The sequence below is a fragment of the Thunnus maccoyii genome, chromosome 14 (genome assembly GCF_910596095.1).
Source record: "Thunnus maccoyii chromosome 14, fThuMac1.1, whole genome shotgun sequence".
In the NCBI taxonomy this organism is placed as follows: Eukaryota; Metazoa; Chordata; class Actinopteri; order Scombriformes; family Scombridae; genus Thunnus; species Thunnus maccoyii.
In genome coordinates, this window is record NC_056546.1 from 13079725 (window position 1) to 13104692 (window position 24968).

Below are 24968 nucleotides of genomic sequence, written 5' to 3' on the forward strand. Positions count from 1 at the left end.
CCTCCTGTGCAAAGGGGAGAGGATGCTTTACCTTGTCTACGTAATTGGCTATCTCTGCCAGTCTCTGTTTCACCTTCTCCACGTCCTTCCCCTGTTTCTGAAACTGAAAACAAAATTACACATTATCAGTGGTAGAAATTGGAACATTTACACCCGCGAGTAGTTATGCTGCGCGAAGACATAAATGATACTGCACTTGCCATCATTTTCAGAACTAAAAAACATGAAGCAACACAGACAGCCTGCAAAGTTGTTATTTTGTGTGAATGAGAAACCTAAAATATTCAATGCCAATACGTTTTCCTGTGTGTTGGGCAGGTTGTCAAGCTGTGACCATCTGGATCTAGAAAAATCTCCTAGTGTTAGGGAGACGAATGGCACGGCCGCAGGGAGCAGGTATATTGGCAGATCTGACAGCCTGCAAACCTTTGGATCCAAATTGCAGCAAAGTCAGATCCTCTATTTCCACCCTACTGTGTATCCACCTGCGTTGGAGCTGCACTTCTCTGGCTGCACTTCGAATCTAAGCCTGACAACATTATCTTTTTTCTTTTTTTTTTTTTTTCATTTCCTTTCTTTCCATTCAGGTCGCAGAGGGCTGCCAGGAGGAAACCCCACAATGAGCTTGTCAGTGCTCACGAAGACTCCTCTGTATCCACGCGGCTTTTTCCTGTTTCCTGTCTGCTCGCTCCGCCGGGGAATCGTACAGCACTTCCTGTCAAAACGGAGCCGCTGCCACCAGACCACACTGCTTGTTGCACACTGACCTAATTCTGCAGCTCCAGAGGGACCTGCTCTACTGTTACTACAGCTTATCCTGCGTTTTTCCCCCTTTTATATCATGAGGGGTTGTTGTGTTTTCAGTGTGTTGTTTCTCTTGTTCAGACACTGTGCTTGTGAACAGAAGCAAGGCAGGTGCATTACCTCTCTGTTATCTGCAACAATGATCAGCTCGACGTATTTGGTTGTCTTCTGTGTGTGTCTTTTATGCTAAGGAAAAAACAGAGGGGCTGCATGTTAGAAATGCTTTGAGATTTACTAAAATAAATGATTTTCCATTTGTCTTCCTAAACATCTAGCTGCTTTGTCTTTAAAACACTGGCAAATATCATGGAAACAGAACTGATGTACTATTGCTTCCTGTGGGGCATTAAAAGCCTTAAGATGAACCTTTTCAAGGCTGCAATACCTAAAAAACCTTGAGAGACATAGTTTGACGATTTGGGATATACACTTGATCGTTTCTAGATGAGACAACAGCAAGCAGCTTGTTAGCTTTCCAAAGATAACTAAATCTGCCTCCATATATCTCATTTGTTTAATCAGTACAAAAATAGAAGTTATGTACAGAACTATTTCTTGGCTGGAAGCAGTGACTTCCTAGAGTCACATAATCCCCCGTAAAAACCACAACTTGTCGTTTTTATACATAGGCTTTTGTATGGATTAAGCAAACGAGAATAAATGTGTTAATTAGGGAGCTTCAGAGGTGCTGGTACACAGATTTTCCAGTCTTTACGCTAAGCTAAGTTAACAGCTGCTGCTGTAGCTACATAATTACTGTACAGATATGAGATCAGTATTGATCTTTTCACCTAACTTTTGGCAAGAAAGCAAATGAATGAGTTTTCAGAAATGTGAAAGCTGTGCAATGTCTTCTCATTTCACTATAAACATTGTAAAACTTGGAAAAGCAGGAGATGACCATAAAGGTAGATTTGATGCTCTAGTGAAAACTCCAAAGTCCAAATATTACTCAGGGGTCATTAAGTGCTGTATGTTGGTAAGTTTCTCTTCCTGATTCAAATGGAGTTTTTTAATACTTGGGAAAAGGGGCAGATGGATGCCGCACCTGCTCTGTACAAATTATCAGCCAAACCTTCTGCATGGGCCCTCGAATTTGGGCTCTGAGCACAGATAAAATGAGTGTCAAGCCCAAGGCAACACCCTCAGGGAACTTATCCAAACTGGCATGCTTGCCAGTTTGCTGATCTTTGGTCAAATGCCCATTTATCATCCATCAAATGAATGTTAGTCTTACCCTTCAGAAACTGTTTGACAATTAAATACTACAAAAAATAGCTCATACAGATGACAGTGTAGCTTTGAACTATGATGTCTATTGGCTCTGATGGAACCTTTGTGATAAAAACAACGTAATACCAATCTTACCCTCGTGTGGAAGGACTGGAAGGGGCTTTTTATGTGGTTTTCAGGGGCAATGGAGGACATGTTGAAACCATGGCCGCAGGCTCCGGGGGTCATTCTGAGTTCTTCCACTCGGTAGATGAAGTGGGCCCCGGTGTCATGGCCAGACATGGGCTCAATGATGAATGTTTTGTTTTCAAGTGCGATGAAGCCTCTGTAGAGACAGCAGAGCAAGTCTGAAAACAAACCTTCAAAGCATAACCAATCTCTCAAATGCAGAATTTGATTGAATGTGGCTCTCTCTAATGGAATATGTGACAACTGAGGTGGCCCTTTTTCCCAAACAAACGCACATTTACTAAGTTAAATGGAGCTATAAAACATTTTTTTTATCTTGGCATCACAGAGAGTTTCTAAACACCAGCCATGGGTTGAAATACTTCATGGTTTTATGCACAAAAGCCCTTTCCCATTCACAAATGAGTTCAATATTATCTTATTATCACCCCTCTTTATGTGTACTTTTTTTTTTTTATTAAAATGGCCACATCTTAATATGTACTCCTATTTCAGATCAAGAATATTTACCACACATGACTAACAACTTTAATTCTCTTTATCATTAGCTTTTATTGCATTGTTAAAAGGTCGTCATGGCAAACTAAACATTTTCTGTTTCCAGAAATTGTTTCCTTACTGTTTAATTAAACAGGAGATGACATTGTGTATCTACAGGCTTTTTGCAATCTCACATCTTCCAATCTTCCAATTGTGGTCGGTCATTAGCAACAGCTAGCTGCTATTACTGCCAAAATGAGTGCAGATATTAACTGGAAGCCTCTGTGGACAAAGACAATCAGGTGTGACATTTTCTCCTGTTCCTGCGAGTCACACACCAGCTTACTGACAGCACGCTTAAGGGGCTTAAGAGCGATGGGTTGCTGTGCAGAATGACTTAAGTAAATATAAACATTGCAGTGGCAAATAGCACTTAAAGGGCAGCGTTGAGATGCTGCTTGAATATAAAACGTTGGTTATGTTTCTTACCGCAGGCCTGAGCAGACGCTGAGAGTGACATCAGAGTTTGGATGGGCCTGCACTTCCCCATGGTAGTAGCAGTTATTCTAAAAGAGATAAATTGTTCATATAAAAAGCCTTTACATACTGTAGATGAAAACATTTTATGCAAACAAGGCTACTCCCACTGGATAATGTAATTAAAAATGTATTACATTTTTAAAGAAGGAAAGCTGCTTGTCATATTTCCTGCGGCAAGGGCGTTTACCTGACATCAAAAGAGCAAAAGAGGACAATATACAGTGGAACTGTCTGATTCTGTCCTATGTTATGTCCATTTAAATATACATGCTATGTACTGTAAAGTCTTTTTCCATACAAACAGCCCATTTAAAATAAATATAACCTTCACAGTTCAAGAGAGGCAGGAAAACTGACACGTTTGGGAGGTGACAGTAATTTGGTAATCCGTTTTTAGTTCATTATTCCACCAGAATGGTCTAGTAGAAGGGAAAGAAGACAGTTGAGGCTCCTCAGACACACTGGGTACATCCAAGTCTCTTAACTGCATCCACGTTTCCCTCACTTGTGTCTTTTCCTTGTGTCTTAGTCCCTCCCACTGTCGATGCATGGAGAAACCAAAGGAGGAGAAAGGAAACGAGGAAATATGCTTTTAGAGAGATGAGACGTCCTTTCCTCTGAAGCGTCACGTGAAGCAACGTGTTTCTGATGACAATGGCAGCTGAACACAGCTGGAACAGCTGTCAGTCGGCTTTAACAGCTGTAGTGACTTTTGATGGAGTTTGTGTCTGCACACATGTGCACTGTGCAAATACTAATAAAAGTGCACAGTTATCACTGCCAGAGCAGCAGTGTTTTCTCTCTGTACCCTGTTACCTATTTAATAAACACCTGCACATAAATAAAAACCTGCATTATGTATTTATACTGCGTCCCGTGCCCTGCTCTGTATTTATACTGTGTACTCTGTCCTGCTCTGTATTTATACTGTGTACTGTGTCCTGCTCTGTATTTATACTGTGTACTATGTCCTGCTTAGAGGCACATCAACCATTTCTACTAGCAGAATGCGTTTATATTATTTATTAATTATTTGTGTCTGTATTTATTGATATTCTGATTGTGAATTCATTATTTAATAACTTAGAATATGATTAGAGTGTCTTTTGAACCCTGGAAATTATTTATTTGGCTAAAGGTTTCAGGGAAAATTGAAATTATGCTACTCATATCAAACCCGACACTCAGGAATTTTCAGCCTCACATGTGACTGAATAGATATGATGACAAATTATGTAAAATATAAATGTGTTTAAAATTTTTGCTGACAGACAGACTCTCCATGACTTAAATTTTATCCAAATAACAGTTAACGGGGGAAAACAGATCATGAAGAGAAAAATCTGACAATTAACACAGATGTTTAACTAGATGGTGAATCAGAAAACAAATAAAATATAAAACTTAGAGGTGATACATTTGAATTTGATCTGTTATCTGTCTCCACTTCAGCATGAAACTGCAGCGATGTGTCCGTGATCAGTCCGATCGGCTGCAGCATCCAATCATTAACTGATGTCCAATAAGGGGGCGTGTGGGCCGGTAAAAGACTTCTGTGAAGGCTACCCTCGTGTATCCTCGCTCATGGCTTCTCAGAGAAGCCATGAGCTTCTCCTTGCTCCTCGGAGCAGAAATAAGAGATTTGGGACAGCCTTCAAAATGGCGGACCGGAACAGCGTCCGGTTCAAGCGAGGATTGAGGAGCGAGGAAATATCAAATAAGAGACTTGGGATGTACCCAGTGAAAACACTGTTGAGCACAAGAACAGAGGAGGAAGTGCCTCTTGTTAAGAGGGAATACAGACCTCCACTTACTGTCTAGCAGCCCTCCAGTCCTCTTAAATCAACTGTCATTAGTCACACTATGCTGACCATTTCTCATTTCCAATATTGGATAGCAGGAGGAAATACATGGGGTGATACTTTACCAACCACTTCAGTTTGCCTCGTGCAAGACAAGTTACTGAGCCAGGTGATAATGGAATCGAGATTCATTACATTAAGTATAAAAATAGAGCAGCAACAAAGGCTCTGTACTTAGGCTATGCTTGACCTAGATTAGTTCACCTTTCACAAAAGAAAACATCAGGCAGCAAAAGTGATTGTCTTCCTCGGTTATCCTCATCCTGTCTGACTTTAACAGTACTTAAATGGTTTCAGAATGAAATGTTTTGTCATAAGCTCAATTTTGGGAGATTTCTTGAGGCTACAGAAAGCAAGCAGAACAGAGATGGGATACATCTTGGTTACCCCTTAACATCTGGTATTAAACCTTTTATTTCCCCATGAGTAGCTTTAAGGTTGGAAAAATCTTATTTCACTCCACTGTCTGAAAATGTCATGTAGTATACTGTATCTACTCTGTATCGGCTTCTTCCAACTCTTGCTAAAGCTATAAGATTTTTACACTGAGAGGAATGTTTTTATCTCCCTCAAATTCAACCTGACACTAGCATCTTTAGAAACTTTGAGGTCTCCAGCAGAATTTAAAAGAAACTTCTGGGAAGTTTAAACAATGTCTGGCTGCACAGCACGAGTTGTCTAATGACTGACCCACTGCAAAACTGCTGCTTGTTAAGAAGTAAAATTATCTCTTGATTTATCTTAGGCGGCAGATTTGTGCAGTGGAGGAGAAACAGCAACAAAATCTAAAAACCTAATCTTTTTCACAGATTATTTTGTCTTATCAGATAATTAATAGAACGGCAAAGTTTATTTACAGAACACGTCTTTCCACAGATTATTGCTTAATGTCTGGTTCAGTGACATCAGGTACTCAAAGTCAGCAGCTGAGTGAGGCTTATCTAAGACAATACAGCTTGTCTATTTGACAACCTGATGCAATGCTTGTAACATCCTCACACTCAAAATTAAAGGTGAGTGAGAGAGAGTGGAAAACACTGTTTGCATAACTTTGCGGGAAATAGACTTGTCAATCACTGCCGCATTACCAAACATTTCTTCTCCAAGTGGTAAGCGACCTGTCAAACTGTCCTCACCACCGTTCAATTAAACAGTGATTTCAATCCAACTTAACTGCAAAAGGGCAAGAGACTATGTTAAAAAGAGAGTGAAAGCGTTTCAAAGTCACAGATGACAGGTTTCTGCAACACCACAGAAATGTTATCCCTCCTCTAGAACGGCTACCTGTTGTCATGCAATGAAACCTTCTTTCCAACTAACCTGAAGTAAAAAAATACCTTCCCCGCAGGATGAAGATTCAACTCTGCCTCGAGTTTCTTTTGTGCGTCACATTAATTGATTTCAACCATTCAAGTGCCGCAGCGAGTGGCCTTGATAAGCACTCGAATTTTAAAATGAACAGTCAATTTTTCTTCATTTTCTAAAGAGTACTTTAGCAGGCACTTTGCTTTACCAAGCTAGTGCACGCATGGAATAAAACAAGTAGTTAAGAATAGATCAGCTGTTAAAAGGGGATTCTATAATGAAATCCTGATGGCAATGTTGGCTGGAAATCAGCCTGCATAAAACACAGCTTATCAACAAGTAGGCCACAGGATAAATGTCCTGTTCAGCAACAGCCAGAGGCTTTCAAATACACTCTGGGTCATAATGTAGTGATGAAATAAATAATAAAAACAACAATTAAACGCTGTCTATTTTCAGTTTTTAACTAGTTCATAAGATACAGTGTAGTTCATCATCTATTGAACTGAAGATTTAAAAAAAGAAGCATCTGTCTTTTGAACAATTTTAAAGGGTCAGTTTTTACAGCTTGACTGTGGAGCAGCACTGCAAGTCAACTCGACCATAAATGTCAAAAGCACTCAAGTGCTACCATACCGTAAAGTTGTGAGCACCGGTGACTGCACTTCCATCCTCCCGGTAATGTGTCTCAGTGTAATGGCTTGCAAAAAGACCCCTAAAAAGGAACAGAAAAGGAAACAGACACATCAAACACCCAGTTGTTTTTTCCAATACTGTGAATCTAAATTGATAAAAAAGCTGTGTTTTAAGAGTACCGAGATAAGTCAACCCTTTGTTGACTCTTTATGTAGATTGGATGTTACTTGTAAGGATTTGGGGGATAATGTGGTTGAAATGCTTAGCATTCTGGAGCTACGTTTTCTGTGAATTTATTAGGTGGTTCGTAAGTGTCCTTGAATCCCCTGGCATTCAGCACGACTGAGTAGAATCCCTGCTGAGGTAATTACTTTGTGCATGTGTGTTTTTCTGCGTATGTGTGTGTGCACGTGTCAGTAGACATATTCTAAACTGTGTGTCTGTGTGTGTGTTTTTCTCCTAAGGCCATGAGCAGATGGACACAGTGAGCCCCACCTCAAGCACTGGCAAAGGAGCAGTAGGAACACCCATCTTTTGCAGCTGCATAATCACACTGACACCAGGCAGGATGATCTCAGGGTGTGTGTGAGTGTGCGTGCATGCGTGTGCGTGTGTGTGAAAGAGACAGTGAGGAACAGGGTACTAACAAGTGAAGCAGTAGTAGTGGCAAGTGAAAAAAATGCAGAAAAGTGACAATTATTGTTACAGCTCATGCAACATGGTTTAAAATTCATGACGAAAAATACAAAATCTCACTGCACTGTGGACTTGGCATTCATGTTTCCAGAGGTGAATATAAAGCAAAATAGTCACTTTATCTCTGTATGCTACGCACACAACTGCCATATCAAAACAAAAAGTTCCAGAAAACTATCAAAAAATTGGCTTGACTTGACTTTTTTTTTCTCACAGAATATGTGATTCTTAAAGACAGAAGAGGAGATGGAGAGGATTTAGAAACTGGAACGCCACATTTGTCCAAATCTCAGTGGGAATCATTCATATCATACACTGCTGTGCCAGCCCACACAGCTTGCATGTGCTCTACCCAAAAACCAGAATAAGATTGGAGCGGATTAAGCCAATAATGTTCTATTTTTTTCAATCTTCAGGGAGCATTCAGTGTTTTATTTGGACATTTTTTTTCCACTTTAATTTTATTGATGATTACAACATTTATAATCATATAAAACCAACATGCAAACAAACAAACAAACCTAAAAACAAAACAATACAAACAGGTTTTTTGTTTAGGAGTTACATTTTTAGTAGTCCATCCATTCTCAAGGTTTCATCAACTAAATCAGTCGCCTTTCCATAGTCTTCGTTGCTGTTTCAGGTCCTGAATAATGTTCATATTTTCCACTTTTCTTCCAGCTGTGCTTCTCATAATCTCAAACGATGTTTCAGTTTTCACATTATGTAAATTTCCTCCACTATCTCCATCCATTGTTCCTGAGTAGGGGGATCCACTTTACCCCATTTCCATATGAGCTTTTTTACTAGCTTCTAACAATATTTTGATCAGATACCTATCCCTCATTTGTACATTTTCTTCAGTAAAATTACACAGGTGGAGTACCATGTCGATCATAGGGATATCATATCCTAGTATCTTAGGATATCTATCTGTAAAATCTTGTATAGCATTTTCCACAACATTGATATTTTGTGGCATTTCCAAAATGTATGTGAGTGATCTGCATGTAATACTCCACATTCTCTCCAGCATGGTAGATTTATGTTTAAATGTTCACTTTTGACCTTGGGTGTAATAAAAAAAATGGATAAAGTTTTTCTCTCCATATCCATGAATTGGTGGATATTTGATGTATTGTCCACATGTTTTGCCAATCATCATCTGAAATTTTATGTTGAACTCTGATTCCCATTTTTCTTTTATATATCTAGTTGAAAACTTATTTGTCATCAGCTTTTGATATACTGCAGATATAATTCTAATTTTTGTTTCTTTGTATTAACTGATTATAATTTGGATCACACCATTCACTTCCACAGAGGGGTCTATTTTGATTTCCTTCTTATAGTCGTCCCTTAGTTGTAGGTACCTATAGAATTCATACTTAACCAAATTATATGTATCCTTCATATTCAGGAAACTCTTCAGCTCCCCATCCTTCTCTAAAGTGCACCATGCTGTGATTCCCTATTTGAATCCTTTATCATACTGTTTAAAATTACTTTAAAATGCTACCCATTTTAGCAAATGCCTATCTTTCTTTATCCTGTATTTTTTGTTATTATGAACCATAATTCCAGTGTAAACAATGTCATTGAATCCATATGATTTTTTCATTTTCTTGTATGCTTCTTTATCTCCAATAATATTCTGTATTGGATATTCTCCAAACTCTTTTTCCATTTCTTTCCACTTTGCTGTGTAATCTGGTTTGCACCAACATACAATATATCTTCACTGGGCAGCATAAAAGTATTCTTTCATTTTTGGGAGACCCATACCACCTCTATCTTTTGGTAGCTGGAGAGTTTCATACCTAACTCTAGGTTTTTTGCCTCCCCAGATAAAACTTGATATTATCCTGTCCCAGGTCACAAATTCAGTTTGAGGGACCTCTACAGGTAGGGACTAGAATAAATAAAGAATCCTAGCTAGCGCATTCATTTTGATGGTCTCAATTCTCAAGTTAAAATCTAGTGGTAGAGTAGACCATCTCTCAATGTCATTTATCTTGTTAGAGTTTACTTTGTACAGTTTAGATAGTCCTTTAGTGATGGTAATCCCCAGATATTTCATTTTCTTTAGATTCCAATTAAAATTAGATGATTCCTGAATCAATTTTGATTATAATTAAATGTTAGTATCTGTGTTTTTGAAATATTAATTTGATATCCTGAGAGGTGTCCATATGTTTCTTGGAGCTTCATCAGTACAGGAAGTGATTTATTCGGTTGTTCAAGGAACGCTATGGCATCATCAGCAAAGAGTCCTATTTTATGTTACATGTCATTTATCATAACTCCCTTAAGTTCCTCGTTTTAACGAACTGCTTGTCTGTCAGTTTTCCATTTATTTTAATTCTAGCAGTGGGCTGTTGATATAGTGTCTTCATGCTTTGTATTGATTTACTGCTAAATTTGAATCGTTCTAACCCTTTATATAACAATTTCCAGTTTACACAATTGAATGCTTTTTCTGCATCAATGCTTATTAATACACTATTTGGTTTTTTTCTTATGTGTTTGATCTACAACATGTAAAGTTCTCCTGATATCCTGTGTTTGATGTCCTCTAATAAATCCTTGTTGTATATATTATATAGTCTAAATTTAGTATTGAAATTGGTCTATAATTCCCACAGTATTCCTTATCCCTTCCTTGTTTTGGGATGACTGACATTATTGCTTCAGTCCATGATGGTGGTATTTTATTATTTTGAAGTGTCTGATTAAAAGAGGCCAGGAGTAGTGGTGCCAGCTCATCTTTGAACATCTTATACCACTCTGCGGGGTATCCATCACTACCTGGAGATTTATTATTTTTTAGTGTATGCATCTTGCTCATTATTCCAGTGTTCATTATTCAATATTCCCACACTGAGTCTCTATACTGTATGTTGTTTTCTGTTTTTAGGCATATTTTTAAATAGAGTGGATTATGGTCCGACACATCTGCCCCTCCAATCTTACATTCCTTCACTCTGTGAATCACCTACATTCATAAAAAGATAGTCTAGACTTGAATGGACTTTATGAGCAGCTGAATAATGTGTAAAATCTTTTTCCAAAGGATGTAGGTTTCTCGAAATATCTATCATCCCCGTCTCTTCAAGTGACATATTTATGAATCTTGTTAACTGCACTGTAGTTACTTTGAAACTCGTATCAATACTGTGATTCAAAACAACATTTAAATCTCCCCAAAAATTAAGGTTCCCTCTGATTCTACAGCTACGTCAAACAGGGACTTCAAAAAATATGTATAGCTTTCTGGGGGTGCATATACATTTGTCAGTGTTACTGGTTCATTTTGTATTCTTCCTTTTAGTATAATATACCTTCCTTCTTTATGTTTGAATTCCTTCATAATCAAATTGAGTTGTGTTTGACATTAATGTTACAACTCCTCTTCTGCGTCCCTCTTTATGTGAACTGTAGTATAAATTCCTGTAGCTATACCTTTTTAATTTTCCATGTTCTAACTGGGATAAATGGGTCTCTTGGAGGAACATGATCTTTGCCTTTTCCTTTTTCAATTTTGTCATAACTCTTTCTCTTGTCATTGGTGTGTTTAGACCATTCACATTCAGCGACATTACCTCGCTATTGTTAACCATCACTATGTTTTGCTACCTCTTGAAAATGTGCTCCAGAACAGTTCTTGACCTCTCTCAGTCGGTTCTTAATATATTATATAAACTAAAGAAGTCTGAAAGATTTCTAATATTCCCACTGTGGATCCATTTTTCTGTATCATTATTTTAATCTGATATGTGGACAAAGTTCCATTCAATGCTTAACAAATATTCTTTGTTGAAAAGTCTGCCTGGTTAAATCTTTTCATCATCATCCCTTCTCCTCTACCTAATCATGTTGTTTTGGTCTTTAATCATACCTGTATTTTTCCTGATCCACAGTGTTACCTCTTTCCTTAAGCAAAACATTTTTAAGATCTCAACTGATAGTCTTATAGATTTTCTCTTGCTCGGTACACTGTATGCCTTCTACATTCTTTCCCCTTCATATTAATATATTAATATATTAATATATTCTGTGTATAATTAATATTTTATTGTATAACACATATTTTGCTTACGTTTATGTACTGTTTGAGACACAATAGTTCTATAATTCAAATCCAAAATGGTGCAAACTCAAACACACAGATGAATTAAAGATTATTATCATGAATTATATCATTATGATGATTAATTGATATTTTAATAAATGGCAGAGTGTGTTGCTGTAAAATGATTGCTAGTCCATTCTAAATGTTAACATTTTATCTGTTTTTATTGTCAAGTATTCGAGCACCTGTACTCACACCTCTAATATATTTATCTCATCTTTTGCAGTTTGATCAGTGTTACCGAGCTCCTTGCAGCCTCCTAGTGATGGTGAGCAATAGGCTACTTGCTCAATGCTGGCACAAGCTGATCTGTATCATTGTCATTTATTCAATGTGATATGTGGTAATTCTCTTTATTCTCCTTTTTAGGATATTGAATGTGGCAGTGCATAGAATACAGTTCAATTTTAGGCAGACTGATGGGCATTGGGTAGATGGGTTGTTATTACTATCCATGTCCAAGCACAGGCTACCTGTGTATATTTAATACATGGAGTAAGCCACTAAATCACACACATACAAAAGTCATGCTAAACAGCTAAATCCAAGGCCAGTGTCATGTGTGCTCATGCAGAGAACTAGCAACAGAAAGAGATTTTTTTTAACACATAAATGGACATCCCTTAGCTGTATTTGATATAAAATGAGTTGGACTAACTCAATTAAATTATATTGCATGGATGTACTTAGTTTGAGTTGTAGCTACACATATTCATTGGATGGAAATCCTGCCCACAATTTAATTGAGTTCATCCAATGACTTATTTTTTGAGTGTACATGTATTTTGTGGGTTTATTTTACTGACTTGAGGGTGTTAGTTAACTATGCTCTTGCTCCTACTCTCTCTGCCATCTTTCCGGAAGTTCCCCTTATCTGGACATTTAAAGTTAATTTTTTTATGACCTGTTTAAAAAAGGATCTATCCTCCATGGCCCAGGCCTGACCACATTTAACTTCATTAAATGCTTATTATCGCTTTAATGTGCCTTATCATGCCATTAGTGAGCTCTAAACCAAATCTGATAAGCCAGCAGCCAGTAATCACTTTAAAGAGCGAGATATGTCTCATTAAAGATGGATGACACATCAGAGGGTGGTATAATGAAAAACCACAAAATATGCATCTTCATACTTACCTTGCAAAAGCAGCATTTAGAAAGTGACATTGATAAACAGCCACTTTCCAATAAAACCAACTGAACATATGATGTTGTTACTGACAAGGAGGCAAATTGAAACTGCTGCAATAGAGGATGCAGTTGAGACGGGATTTGTGTCATGTGAGTGGTAATTCCCAGCAAATGCTCCTGTTCTGTATTTTGGAGGCATGTTTGGGAAAGCCAGCTTAGGGCAGAGTGGCCCCTGGTACTAAGACACATTCTGTATTAAAGCCGCGGGTTTTACATGATGGAATCTGCCTGTAATCAAGTCCTTGGCAAGAGTACACAGAGTTTATAGGCCATGAATGTTTACTGTGAGCTTGAAGAGCGTTTCCTCTGCCCTCGCCGGTTACCCTTTGGCTCTGTGGTGTGGGACTGAGTATCTTATGCGTCTGAAAATGATCCTGCTGATGACCAGATGACCCATTTCCCATTTCTCTTCTTCTTTAATGTTCCCCTTTCTGCCTTTTTACTGCCCCAATACAGAGAAATAAATCTAGGCTGTTAGATTGACTACGCCCAATTAAAAACAGGATTTTATTTCTACTGTGGGAATTGTGATTTCAAAAAGACAGAGAATGTCATTATCTCTGCACCTATGACATTACAGTTGTGTAAGGGAGCACTTTGTCTCTGAATACAAGAATACTTACATGTGCTTGTACCTCCTCTCTTGGCAACAACAGCCTACATCAATCCCTATTTTTGTACAAAAAGGAACATGCAGCCAATCAAATGCGATCTATATGGAGAGTAGCAGATGATAATTGGTCTGCAAATGGCCACAGTTCTCACCAGAAGCCGAGTGTGAATTCCTCGAATGCTGCTTCGAATTGAATTCCAGTATGTTGGCCTAAAAGACGAGTGTGGAATTTATGAATGGAACAGAAATGCAGAGCCTCTGATTGAAGTTGCAAAATGACTTTCTTTTTTAATAAACATCTGCCATCACCCCGCATGAGGAGGATGAAGGTCTCAGCCTCAAATTGTCAATTTATTCCGCAACTTCTATTGTAGATTATATGGTAGAATGCTTTATGAGGTGTCCTGTGAACTGATTATTAACAATTTATACTTTACTGACTGAAAAATGTAGTGTTTTTCTCTTTCAAAGATGTTATGTATAGCTCCTGCAATTGCTAGAGTCAATCACCATTGATTCAACGCTCCTAAGTGTGTGCTGCGATTCATTAGACGCACTCTAACATCTAATTAACGATGCACTAACAATCACCCAGGTTAATTGTGATGAATGAGGGGCTCCTTAATAGCACTTTGGGGAGGCAGAAAATACTGTTATTTGTCTTAAAAAATAATCTTCCATCTCTTTTATTAAGGATCTTACAAACTGCTCTTCAGAATTAATCAAATTTCTCATAAAATTAATTTACTGCATGAATTACTTATGAAAGCCAGACGAATAGCTTTCAAGACTTTACTTTTGAGGCTTCTACGTTGTCTACACTTGCATTGTTTTATTAAAATAATTAGGAGTGCTTGGAAAAGGTGTGTAAGTAGCTCTAAATGAAAAGACACCCACGCAAAGATCATCTGTTGCAAGAACAGAATAAGTGTTTTTGCAGTACATGGTCTTTGTGATTTGTCCTCAGCCTTTCAACCTTTGATCCCCAATGTTTCATGTGCTCCTGTTCCCTTCCCATCTGTTGACATATATAAGTGGATTGCAGACATATAACCTACACATCAATCTATGAATGAATGGCTGAAGAGAGATATGGCGACCACAATGCAGAGACCATACAGACAAGGACACAGCTGAAAAACTCATTACAGAGGACCATACAAAATCTGTCTTCCATTTTCTGCCGCATGAAAAAACCGACAGATATGACTTTCTGTCATATCTGAAATTATAGCAGATAGAGCTGTTGTTGTTGCTGCACCAAACATGTGTTTTTATGAGTTTTATTTGAGGAGAACAAATCACCTCTAGCAGACACAGACTCGCTACTACAGTGTAATTGATGAAACTGAAACTGGATGTGTCACAAGTTGTTTACATGAATCAGTGTTTTTAATATTATCCTTTTCTCGGGCACAGAGAGTACAATGTTCTGTGCAAATTTAAAGCACTGAACCTCATTTACATATATGTGACTCCATGCCTCATGTAATAATTCACCATTACACTAAGCCCCTTGAGCATGAAACCATTTGAGAGAAATGTGGCTGCTCTTGCAGTCTCTGTGCTTCCTTTGAAGACTGCTAACTTCAGTGATTTCTTTTAATCCCCTCTCCCCCACGAGCCTAACCCTAAGCCTTCCTATAGCTGCTACTTATGGTACTGTATGCCTAACTTGAAAAAGAGCAGACAACTACAGAGGGAGAGAGATGAAGAAGAGAGGACGGACTAAAGAGGTGTGGTTGACAACTCTAATTCTATTTCCACATACGGCTGTGTTCCAAATTGATTTACATACAGCTCAGTGTCCCTTCAGCTTAGGCTTGGCTGTGGCAGTGCACTGGAGTGTACAAAGCCAGAAAAGCCAGAAAAAAACTAGGGAGAGACAGAGATGAGGGTGGGAGGAGTAGAGGGAGCAAAACAGTAAAATCCCCTGAACTGCAGAATTAAAAGAGTGCCTTCCTTCACTCCCCTTCTCTCGTTTTGTTAAAGATTACTCGTCTACACTTGTTCCTCTCTTGGTAGCAACCACACATAACTGTATGTTGTGATAGTCGATTTGTTCATTCATGCCTTTCAAGGTTAGAAAGTCAACTTTAAAGCTGTTATCATTTTGGCAGTAGCCTTTCCTGAATGTTTTTTGTCCTTAAATTCTTCAATTACATCTCGAAAATTAGTTAGTGGAAACTTGTCAATTAAAGACGCATCAAGATTAATAAGTAGCATGCACAAACTCATCCAGCACGCAAAAGTAAAACAGTCTCTGAGGCTGTTATTGGAAAAAGCAGTGCTTTGAGCTAGTGTTAACATGCAAACATTTGCAAATTAGCATTAGCATTAAAGTACAGATTGGTGTAGCTGATGGAAAGTATTGGATAAATTCAAAGTTTGACCCGATGATAGCCTTATAGAAAAAGTTAAGTTATAACCAAAAATCAACCTCATGGTGGCGCTAGATACAAGATCAGGAGAGAACCAAAGTCCATATGAAACATTTGTCTTGGAACCACAAATGGTTCCACCAAATTGTGTGCTAATCCATTAAGTGGATGTGGATATATTTCACTTGACAAATAAACATTTTGACAGGAAAAGTCAGGGGATCACCAAAGTCATTATGATGATGAATGGCTGTACAAAATTTCATGGCAATCCATCCAATATTTGTGATGATATTTCAGTCTAGACTAAAGTGGCAGACGGACTGACCATCTGACCAACTGACTGACTGATTGACCGGCTTCGCCATTGCTGGAGCCATGCTGCTAGCGAGGCTAAAAGGGCACATTAATCAGAGAGCAGACTAAAATCTTCCAGTATGAACACTCTAGCAGGCAGCAGACCAATATCAAACAAGCACGCTGATGGGCCAAGCCTATTTCAATATTGACTGACCAAAGCAAAGATAGCTCCTTAATGAGTCGGCATCCGTCTTTGCTTAGTAAGAATTCCCAAAGAGAGTCGGCCGTTCACTTTAAGTCATTCTGCAGTGAGTTCACAAAGGCCCAGATGACGACAGTTTTCCTGAAATAACGTTCTGATCACAGGGGAAAGAAAGATAGAAAACCAAATCCTGAGACAATAAATAGTCATTTCTACCAAGTTGTTTTCAGAGGTTAAAGATCCAGAATGGCCTCGCAGATACAAAATGTACCAATGACTCAGATAGAGTGGTTGGACCTGCAACATACAAGCTTCAGTGATGAGGGAGAGTTCTGTAACTTGCTTTCACTTTATTGTTGACATTCATTTCAGATCCAAATGAAAACCTGCATTTAGGCCATTCAATCACCAAGAGGGTAAACTCAATTCAAACCGCATTCTCTGTCTGTCTCTCTCACCTCAGGCCTCACAGCTCTGTGTGTGATGTGGTGCCCAAGGCTAGTGAAGTCATCACATCAGTAAAGCAAACCGCAGAGGGAGAAACAAGGCTCTCTGCATTAAAAAGCAGAGGTGAATGATGATTCATTGTATAGTGGTACAGCTAGTGAAGGTTTTCTGTATCTCTCTCTACGCACCATCTAAAAATAACAGAATCGCAGGCATTCGTGAGAAAACGCAAACGCCTGTATGAACCTCGCAGATAATATATTCAAATGACATTTTCCTGTTTGAGCTACATCACTGACCATATGATCTTTCTCATAACTGCTTGACTTGTTACCAATGACTGTAGGCCCCTTTAAAAGATAATATACGGGGGTTGACAGAGAGTTATAAAAGGAAATGATAGTAAGTGACAGTGAGGTCACGTGATTTTTCTCCTTGGGGGATAGGAGGCTGCTGATGGTCAGTGACAGAGGAGATAGAAAGCATCCTTCTAAAAGGAGACATTTTGATAACGTTGATGTACTGCAGGTACCTATATTGGATTGTACCACTCTCCTGATCACTTTATAGCACTTGAAAAAGCGCACAGTGAAAGACAGACTGTATAAAACAAATGCCTGAAGATAAATTTGGGTTTTCCATAGCGTGGGATTGTGCATAAATTGTTGGACGTTTTTCTAGCATGTAGAAGAATACATAGATTACTGGAGTCAATTTCTTTCCACTGGATATGCCTTCTCCCTCTGGCGTATCTTCTTTACATCTCCAAAGTGTTTTATATTCTTTATTGCACACCAATGGTAACCTTATCTTTTATGTTTCCAGATTTTTCTTTTTTTACCACCCAGGGGTTTTTACTGGTGCCGCTTTTTACTAGCATAGAGTCTTAAAAAGTCTTCAAGAATTGATAGCAGAATGTGAGTAAAAATGCAAGGCTGCAGGTGCAAAACGCGCATTAAAAGTACTATAATGTCAAGCCCCAAACGGTCTTTTATACTTTTAATAAAAGTACACGTCAGGTTGGGTGTAAAACATTGCAATTTGTACTGAAGCTCTACCAAAACATGGCAAGCAGCTGTGAGGTTAAGCAGAGCTGTTAAAGAATGAACCGTTGCATAGCTGCTGGCCTAAACGTCAGGAATATTTAACACAATAAAATGAATCCCACACTAAACATATTTTTCCTCGTAACTGTATAAAGAGCATGATGTCATATTCCCCCTGCACCCTTTAAAGGGAATGGTTTGTCGAATCAGTGGAAGGGAAAATGCGCTCATCTACTGTAAGAGCTAACCCTGTATATGAATCCAGGCCAATTGTCTAAATTCTCTCTGGGTCAGCTGCTATAACTCAGGCCCTAACATGTCCATTTTGTGCAAAAATGGCCGCTGGCATTTGTATCCTCTGCACATATTGCACCACTGATGCTGTTTGTTGTAATTAATGCTCCAAGCTTTCAGAGCTAAACATTAGACTGTGGTGAATGTGAAATGTTTGGCTGAAGGAGTAAAGGTATGAATACTTTATTACCCTAACAAAGGAGCACTGAGTATTTCTGGGTGCTGGATGATGATGGTACTAACTCGAAATGCCTGGAGGCAACATCACCACCCCTGACGAGCAGTGAACCATAAACTCTTTATATGGTGAGCTGTTAGAAAAACATGCTCTTGATAGCAGAGCACTGAATATATTCTTGATAAATCTGCTGTGGTAACTGATCCAAACAGTTACAAGTTGAAGAAGAGATATTAAAAACATCTCTTTAATATATGGACTAATTAAACTCCCATGAAAAAGACATGAAAAGTTTTTTACAGCTCTGGCAAAATTCTCTTGTACTGACAAATTACTAATTTAATTTTTAAATAATAATCATTTAAGCACAAGCTGCCTGCTCCCACATTATTTTCCTTGAGGGAAAAAAGGTGTGTAGTTTTAGTCCTTAATATTACATCATCACTTCTCTATTGCAATAGCTTCTTGTTGAAACATTATCTGCAGTTAATCTGGGTCATTTTCTGAGAGAAGTGATAGCAAGGAGGTATTACTTTTTCAGAAAGAAATCAAGGTTTACAGCTCATTGACCTCAATCAATAGCCATCAATACACATCTCACAGAGCTTCCTGTAAACATTGCACTTCAAGTACTGGAGAGATAGCACCTGTAACCATCAGTGTTTTTCCTTCTTTCCTTTAAAAATGCTAATGCCAATAGAAAACCTGGCACATCGCGCCTCAATAATCATCCAATGATAAATCTTCTAAGATTAATCACTACAAACAAAATACTGAAAAAAATATCATATGGTAAGTTGCTTCTTTTGCGCCTTTTGCCCCCAGGTTGATTATTTGCATGCATGCCAAACAAAATACAAAAGGCCCGTTAACCTCTTCAAGATCAAAAACTAATATCCTTCTACTGAAGCTGATATATGGATAACAAGTGTGTGCAGTGGCATCAAATCTTCATTAAAAGTTTGTGAGAAAGAAGTATTCTAAACAACCTCTGGAAATAGTTTTTGTATGCCTGCCCGGTATTGGGGTGAACTGTTTTTTTCATTTTTGCTGCTTCAGTATTCCCATCCATAACAAGCTACACACTGGAACTAATGAGTGACTAGGGATCTTCAAGGGAGGTGGCCTATTATTATTCATTGAAAAAGAGTAAACAAATGCATAAATGTTAATGTCAGAGGGTTCCTATCTGTCCAATTAATCTATGGTGGCTCCCCTGGGCAGCCTCATTGTTCAGCCATACTTTTTTGTCTTCAGGGGAAATATGCAATTAAGAGCTGAGCAGATGTTTTTGTCTTTCATTTTTCTTCTCTTTCCTTTTATTTTTATCTTCCTCTGTCACTGCTTTCCTCCTGCAAAAAACATGAAATAACCGGTGCATATCAATAAAATCTCCTGTACTCCCACAGTCCTTCCATCCATATGTTTGTTAATTTTAGAAATCCTAAAATCTGACAACTTTAAATTTGCAGTGTGAGGAGCACTTGTGCTGTTAAATATAACACGCCGTCGCTCCACTGACTGCACACATCCCAGACCATCAGCTAATCAGTCTCGGAGCCCATGAAGCATTCTTCCCCTCCTCTTAAAAAACTTCTCACGTCATTAAACCCACACTTTACACTTTCATGGATGCTGCGCTGATTCTCCAATAAGATAATAGCATACAATCTGTCATTCTCCACCCCATTACCTTGCAAACATGGTGGAGATGGAAACTTTCACTTGGCGATGATGTATCATTTTAACATAAGGATCAGGGTGAGCAATCTGTCACTGATGCTGATGCAGTGTAACGTGAGTCATCATGGCTGCTGGGTATTGAGCGGGAGATGTCAATTATTGGACGAGCTACGGGTGGTAAAACAACAAAGTGCTTTTAAGTTAATCAGTGCCCTGAGTTTGGGATCCAGCTGTAAGACACTTGACATTTTTCTGATAGCAATGGCCAGTGTGAGCAGCCTAGAGTGTGTATGTGTATACAATACATTTATTCACCCATTGACCACTGGATACAACAGCTGAAAAACCAGTGCTCTCTCAATAAGGTCTACAAAAAATGTCACTGATCTTCAAGAGTTTGCGCTTCAACAATGTGTGCCACACAGATACATGATATCTTGGAGATGTCAAGTAATAATAACCTGAAAGGATGGTACATGTTTACTACAACTTGGGTATTATTTTTATAAGTTTGTCCCAAACAGCAACTACCATGGCTTGAGGCTGAAGCCACCGACAGCCGCTAGATGCTGGCTCCAAAAAAAAAAACCTGGCTTCAATTGACTCCCATTCAAAAAGCTTCAACTTTTCTCTAGAAATACTAAGTCAGTATTTTTTTTCAAGAATCATTATGGTCTCTATCGCTAAATGTGGGCCCTCTAATAAGCATGCTGATGACAATTTTGGAAATTATGGGTCCATTAATAAGATGTGAAGACTTTATAAAAGGCTTTAATTTAAACAGTCTGTTTTAGGCACCCATCACAGTTTATAGACTGAATCCTGATTCAACTTTGACCTATTGTATTTGTCATAGTTTTCCTGTGTAATGAGGAACATTTTGGATTTTGGGTTTTACCTTCAAATACAGTAGTTTAGATAATCTGGCTAAACTGTTGGCTTGTTCACAACCTGTCTGATCATCTGACTGCTCATATTTTTTTGTCCCGTCCCAGATCTCAGCATTTACTTTGGTGAGCACAGCTGATAGAAATGGTGACTAAAACTATAAAAAAGACCCCAGTTATAATCATCCTGAATTATCCATTAAACACTACATTTACCAGTTGAACCATATGACACACTTCCCATGATTATAAATATAACCCATAAATGTTTACAATTTTCTTGTAGATTTCCTGTTTCTGTTACAAAAGAACATATTTATCACTTACAGTATACATCTATCTGCTTCTCACCAGATTCATTTCTACAACGAATCTGCCCACAGCTGTATGTTTCTGTATTATTTTCCATAGACAAAAGTTCCCACAGGCTCCTGTGTTTATACACACAGCCCATGGATTTATTGTGCTGCTGTCCCGGTGTTGTCAAGTTCAACGTGGAGGCTGCAAAGCAAAAACTTCCCCTCTATCAGTGATGTCATGTGATGCACTTCCTCTCTACCTTGTTTTCCAAGGCACATCTGGATTTATTGTGAACACACACTTCCTCTTGTGTGCCTGTGCCTGTACAGAACTATATCATGTGTGTGTATGCAAACGCTCCTGACCTTTCGAACTGTTCACTGACAAAGCTATTTGTCATATTTTGCTGAAACCAGCAAAACAGTATGTGACCTGCCCGAGCCCTGAGAGGCTGCAATGTATGTTATAAATGCAGGGTGATGTGTGTTTATGATGTTAGTTGGAACATATATGTAATGTTAGAGGAACAGACTGTCATTTGAATGGATCTGGAACATACAAGATAATGACAATCTAAAGTGTTGCAGGAGCAGCAGCATCAGCAGCTCAATAATCTCTAATAATAATCTGTATTTTATTTCGCCTGTATGACCTGATGTGATAGCTGTGTTTCTGTTATATACATTTTGCAGGAGCGGCTGACTGCTGCAAAATTATTGCCGCCGCTGCTTCATTGTTTTATGAAATGTTATGAAGTCCTGATTACACGACTCTGTGGAGCTGTCTTCTTCACTGAACTCAAACAAACAGTCGTCTGCTCTCTCTCCACTTTGAGGATAAGCAACTAGAACACGTCAACGACGTCAATAACTTGTGAACTCATGACAACCAAATAAACAACAGTGCAAGTACAGCATTTTCATTTTGACAAACAAGGCAGAGGATAGGATTACATTGTTGGGGAACAAAAAAAAGGTAGATTTAACTAGCTAACATTAAGTTAGATAGATTTTAAATTTTAAATAAACATTCAAAATGCATTCTCTATTGATGTTCATGGCTAACTAATTATTATTAATATTGATAATATATCATGAAATAATGTTCCAGCTAACATTAGCTAGGTAAAGTTAACGTTTGAAAACTCAGTGAATCATAATACCTGTATTGTTACTTCAATAAACGTTGGTAAAATAACTGCCAACAATGTTTATATAAGCTATGTATTAAAATATTCCTGATTGCAGTTTGTTAAACAATTTCTCCAAGAAGAGAAAGATGCTTGATGTTGATGAGGAAGATAGTCAGATAATGTTACCTTAGCTGGGGAGGGGCTCAAGGTTCTTAGCTATGCCCCAAAATCTGGAAGGGAAAGAAATGCCTTCTAGTTCTAAAATATGTAAAGTTAGTGGTGGCTATAACAATATTTTATTGTTCTTACTGGTTGCGTGATCAAATATTTGTGATGTGAGAGAATTATCTAATGTTACTCATTCTCAAATATAACCTTATTGACAAGTAGGCAGGAGTAGAGGAGGTGAGTGGAGCAGGAGAGCAGAGTGAAGCAAGAGAGCAGAGTGGAGTAGGAGAGCAGAGTGGAGCAGGAGAGCAGAGTGAAGCAGGAGAGCAGTAGAGCAGGAGAGCAGAGTGAAGCAAGAGAGCAGAGTGGAGCAGGAGAGCAGTAGAGCAGGAGAGCAGAGTGAAGGAGGAGAGCAGAGTGAAGCAGGAGAGCAGAGTGAAGCAAGAGAGCAGAGTGGAGCAGGAGAGCAGTAGAGCAGGAGAGCAGAGTGAAGCAGGAGAGCAGAGTGGAGCAGGAGAGCAGAGTGACGCAAGACAGCAGAGTGGAGCAGGAGAGCAGATTGAAGCAAGAGAGCAGAGTTAAGTAAGAGAGCAGAGCGAAGCAGGAGAGCAGAGTGAAGTAAGAGAACAAAGTGAAGCAAGAGAGCAGATTGAAGCATAAGAGCAGTGGAGCAGGAGAGTAGGCTGGAGCAGGAGAGCAGACTGGAGCAGGAGAGAGGGAAGAAAGAGATGAGAGTGGAGAAGGAGAGGAGAGGAGAGAGGAGAGAAAACGAAGACTCAGGTACAACGAAAGGAAACATTGCATAGTGAGCAATATTGCTGGAATTAACCACATCAGATAAACACCAGTGAGAGTGTGAAACAGATGCTGAGCTGTGCTGTCTAACACAGAATAGTCCTTATTTCTCATGGGTCCACTACAAAGGACCCATTCTCTGTGCCTTGCTGAAATATAAAGGAGGAGGTGAATCACACGCAAAGCAATTTCTACTTTGAAAAAGATTTCTCATTAAAGCTTTTATATCAAGCTTTTATGGCAATAGGGTTCTGGGAGGGTACATATGAAACACGATTATGAAACAGTCTACTGCGGGCTGATTCCCTGGTGCAGGAAATATAATCTGATGACAAATTGTACACTAATGGCTACATCCTGTCATAGACAAATGCATGTAAGTGCATTATAATGTACAGTTCACAGATGCATTTTATTATCTTGAGAAATCTATCTGTGTGCAGCAAGGTAATGTAATCACTCATGTACCATGCTCTCCAGGATGTGTTTCATGCTGATGCAGATAAATGATGCCCGGGATAAATACGGATATTATGTACCGTCAACATCTGCAGCCCCACTCCAACATATCAAAAACTCCAACACAGATAATAGATTTTCTGTTCACCAACACCAACGCAATAGTTCATTCCACTAATACCATACAGAGTATATGTCTAATTTAAAAAAAAGAAGAGCTTCTGCCTTTTTAAGGAGGAGGAGAACAAGGCTGCAAATGCATCACCTCTGAGCTCTCATTTGGAGGCTCTCATTCTCTGTAAAGTGCTCAAAAACAAAACAGAAAACACTTGGCTCACAGAATCCTAATTGTTCTGCTAGCTGGCACCCTTGACAGGTGACCCCACCCTCTGTACAGTATATGTAAGGTTAAAAGCAGTTAAAATTGGGCAATGTTCCACTCAATGTTCCCTTGCATGAATGAGAAATGAAAATACACACACACACACACACATACACATACACATAGACACCATACACAACCATATTTGCTAAGTGCTCATCCTCTCTACTGCTGCAGGCCCCTAAAAATAAGTCTGTAGCAGTGAACAAATAGATGATGCCATATGCTGACATACTGCATTAGTGTAAGACACAAAAGAGTCTTATTTGACTGTTTCATCGAGAGCACAATTCCAGTAACAACTGGAACACATACAATTCTTGACATTATCTGTTGTACTCCAACTACAGTTTGAGGGAGTGGTATAGTAATTAACCTGTTCTAATAAACAAGTCGGTTTAAGTTACATAATCACATGAGTATGTGAATAACGTCATCCAGACACTTTACTACAGGCCAGAAGTATCTGATTTGCTTTATGGTTAAAATAACTTACTCTATTGCTCAGTCAAAAAAAACAGTCTAAATACTGATCCTCCCCTGAGATCTCTGGGTCTGGAAAATCAATCACACTTTTAGGTACGAGGGAGGCAAAGAGAGAAAGTGAACCTAAGATAGGGAAAGACTTACAGT

The 24968-nt window shown here is 38.6% G+C and overlaps 1 protein-coding gene across 3 annotated transcripts in view; it reads right to left on the reverse strand.

The window, feature by feature from the left end:
- The window catches only part of adam12b (ADAM metallopeptidase domain 12b), a 98337-nt gene that overhangs the window by 46527 nt on the left and 26842 nt on the right, over positions 1–24968 (reverse strand). For 2 of the 3 annotated variants that reach the window (XM_042433791.1, XM_042433790.1), the window contains exons 4-8: positions 7050–7128; positions 3196–3272; positions 2173–2362; positions 925–990; positions 32–103 (exon numbers count right to left, since the gene is read on the reverse strand). In XM_042433791.1, the coding sequence (XP_042289725.1) occupies positions 32–103; positions 925–990; positions 2173–2362; positions 3196–3272; positions 7050–7128 (484 nt within the window). Of the gene's footprint in view, positions 1–31; positions 104–924; positions 991–2172; positions 2363–2845; positions 2932–3195; positions 3273–7049; positions 7129–24968 lie in introns of those variants that run through there. The other variant, XM_042433792.1, reaches the window with a different exon arrangement.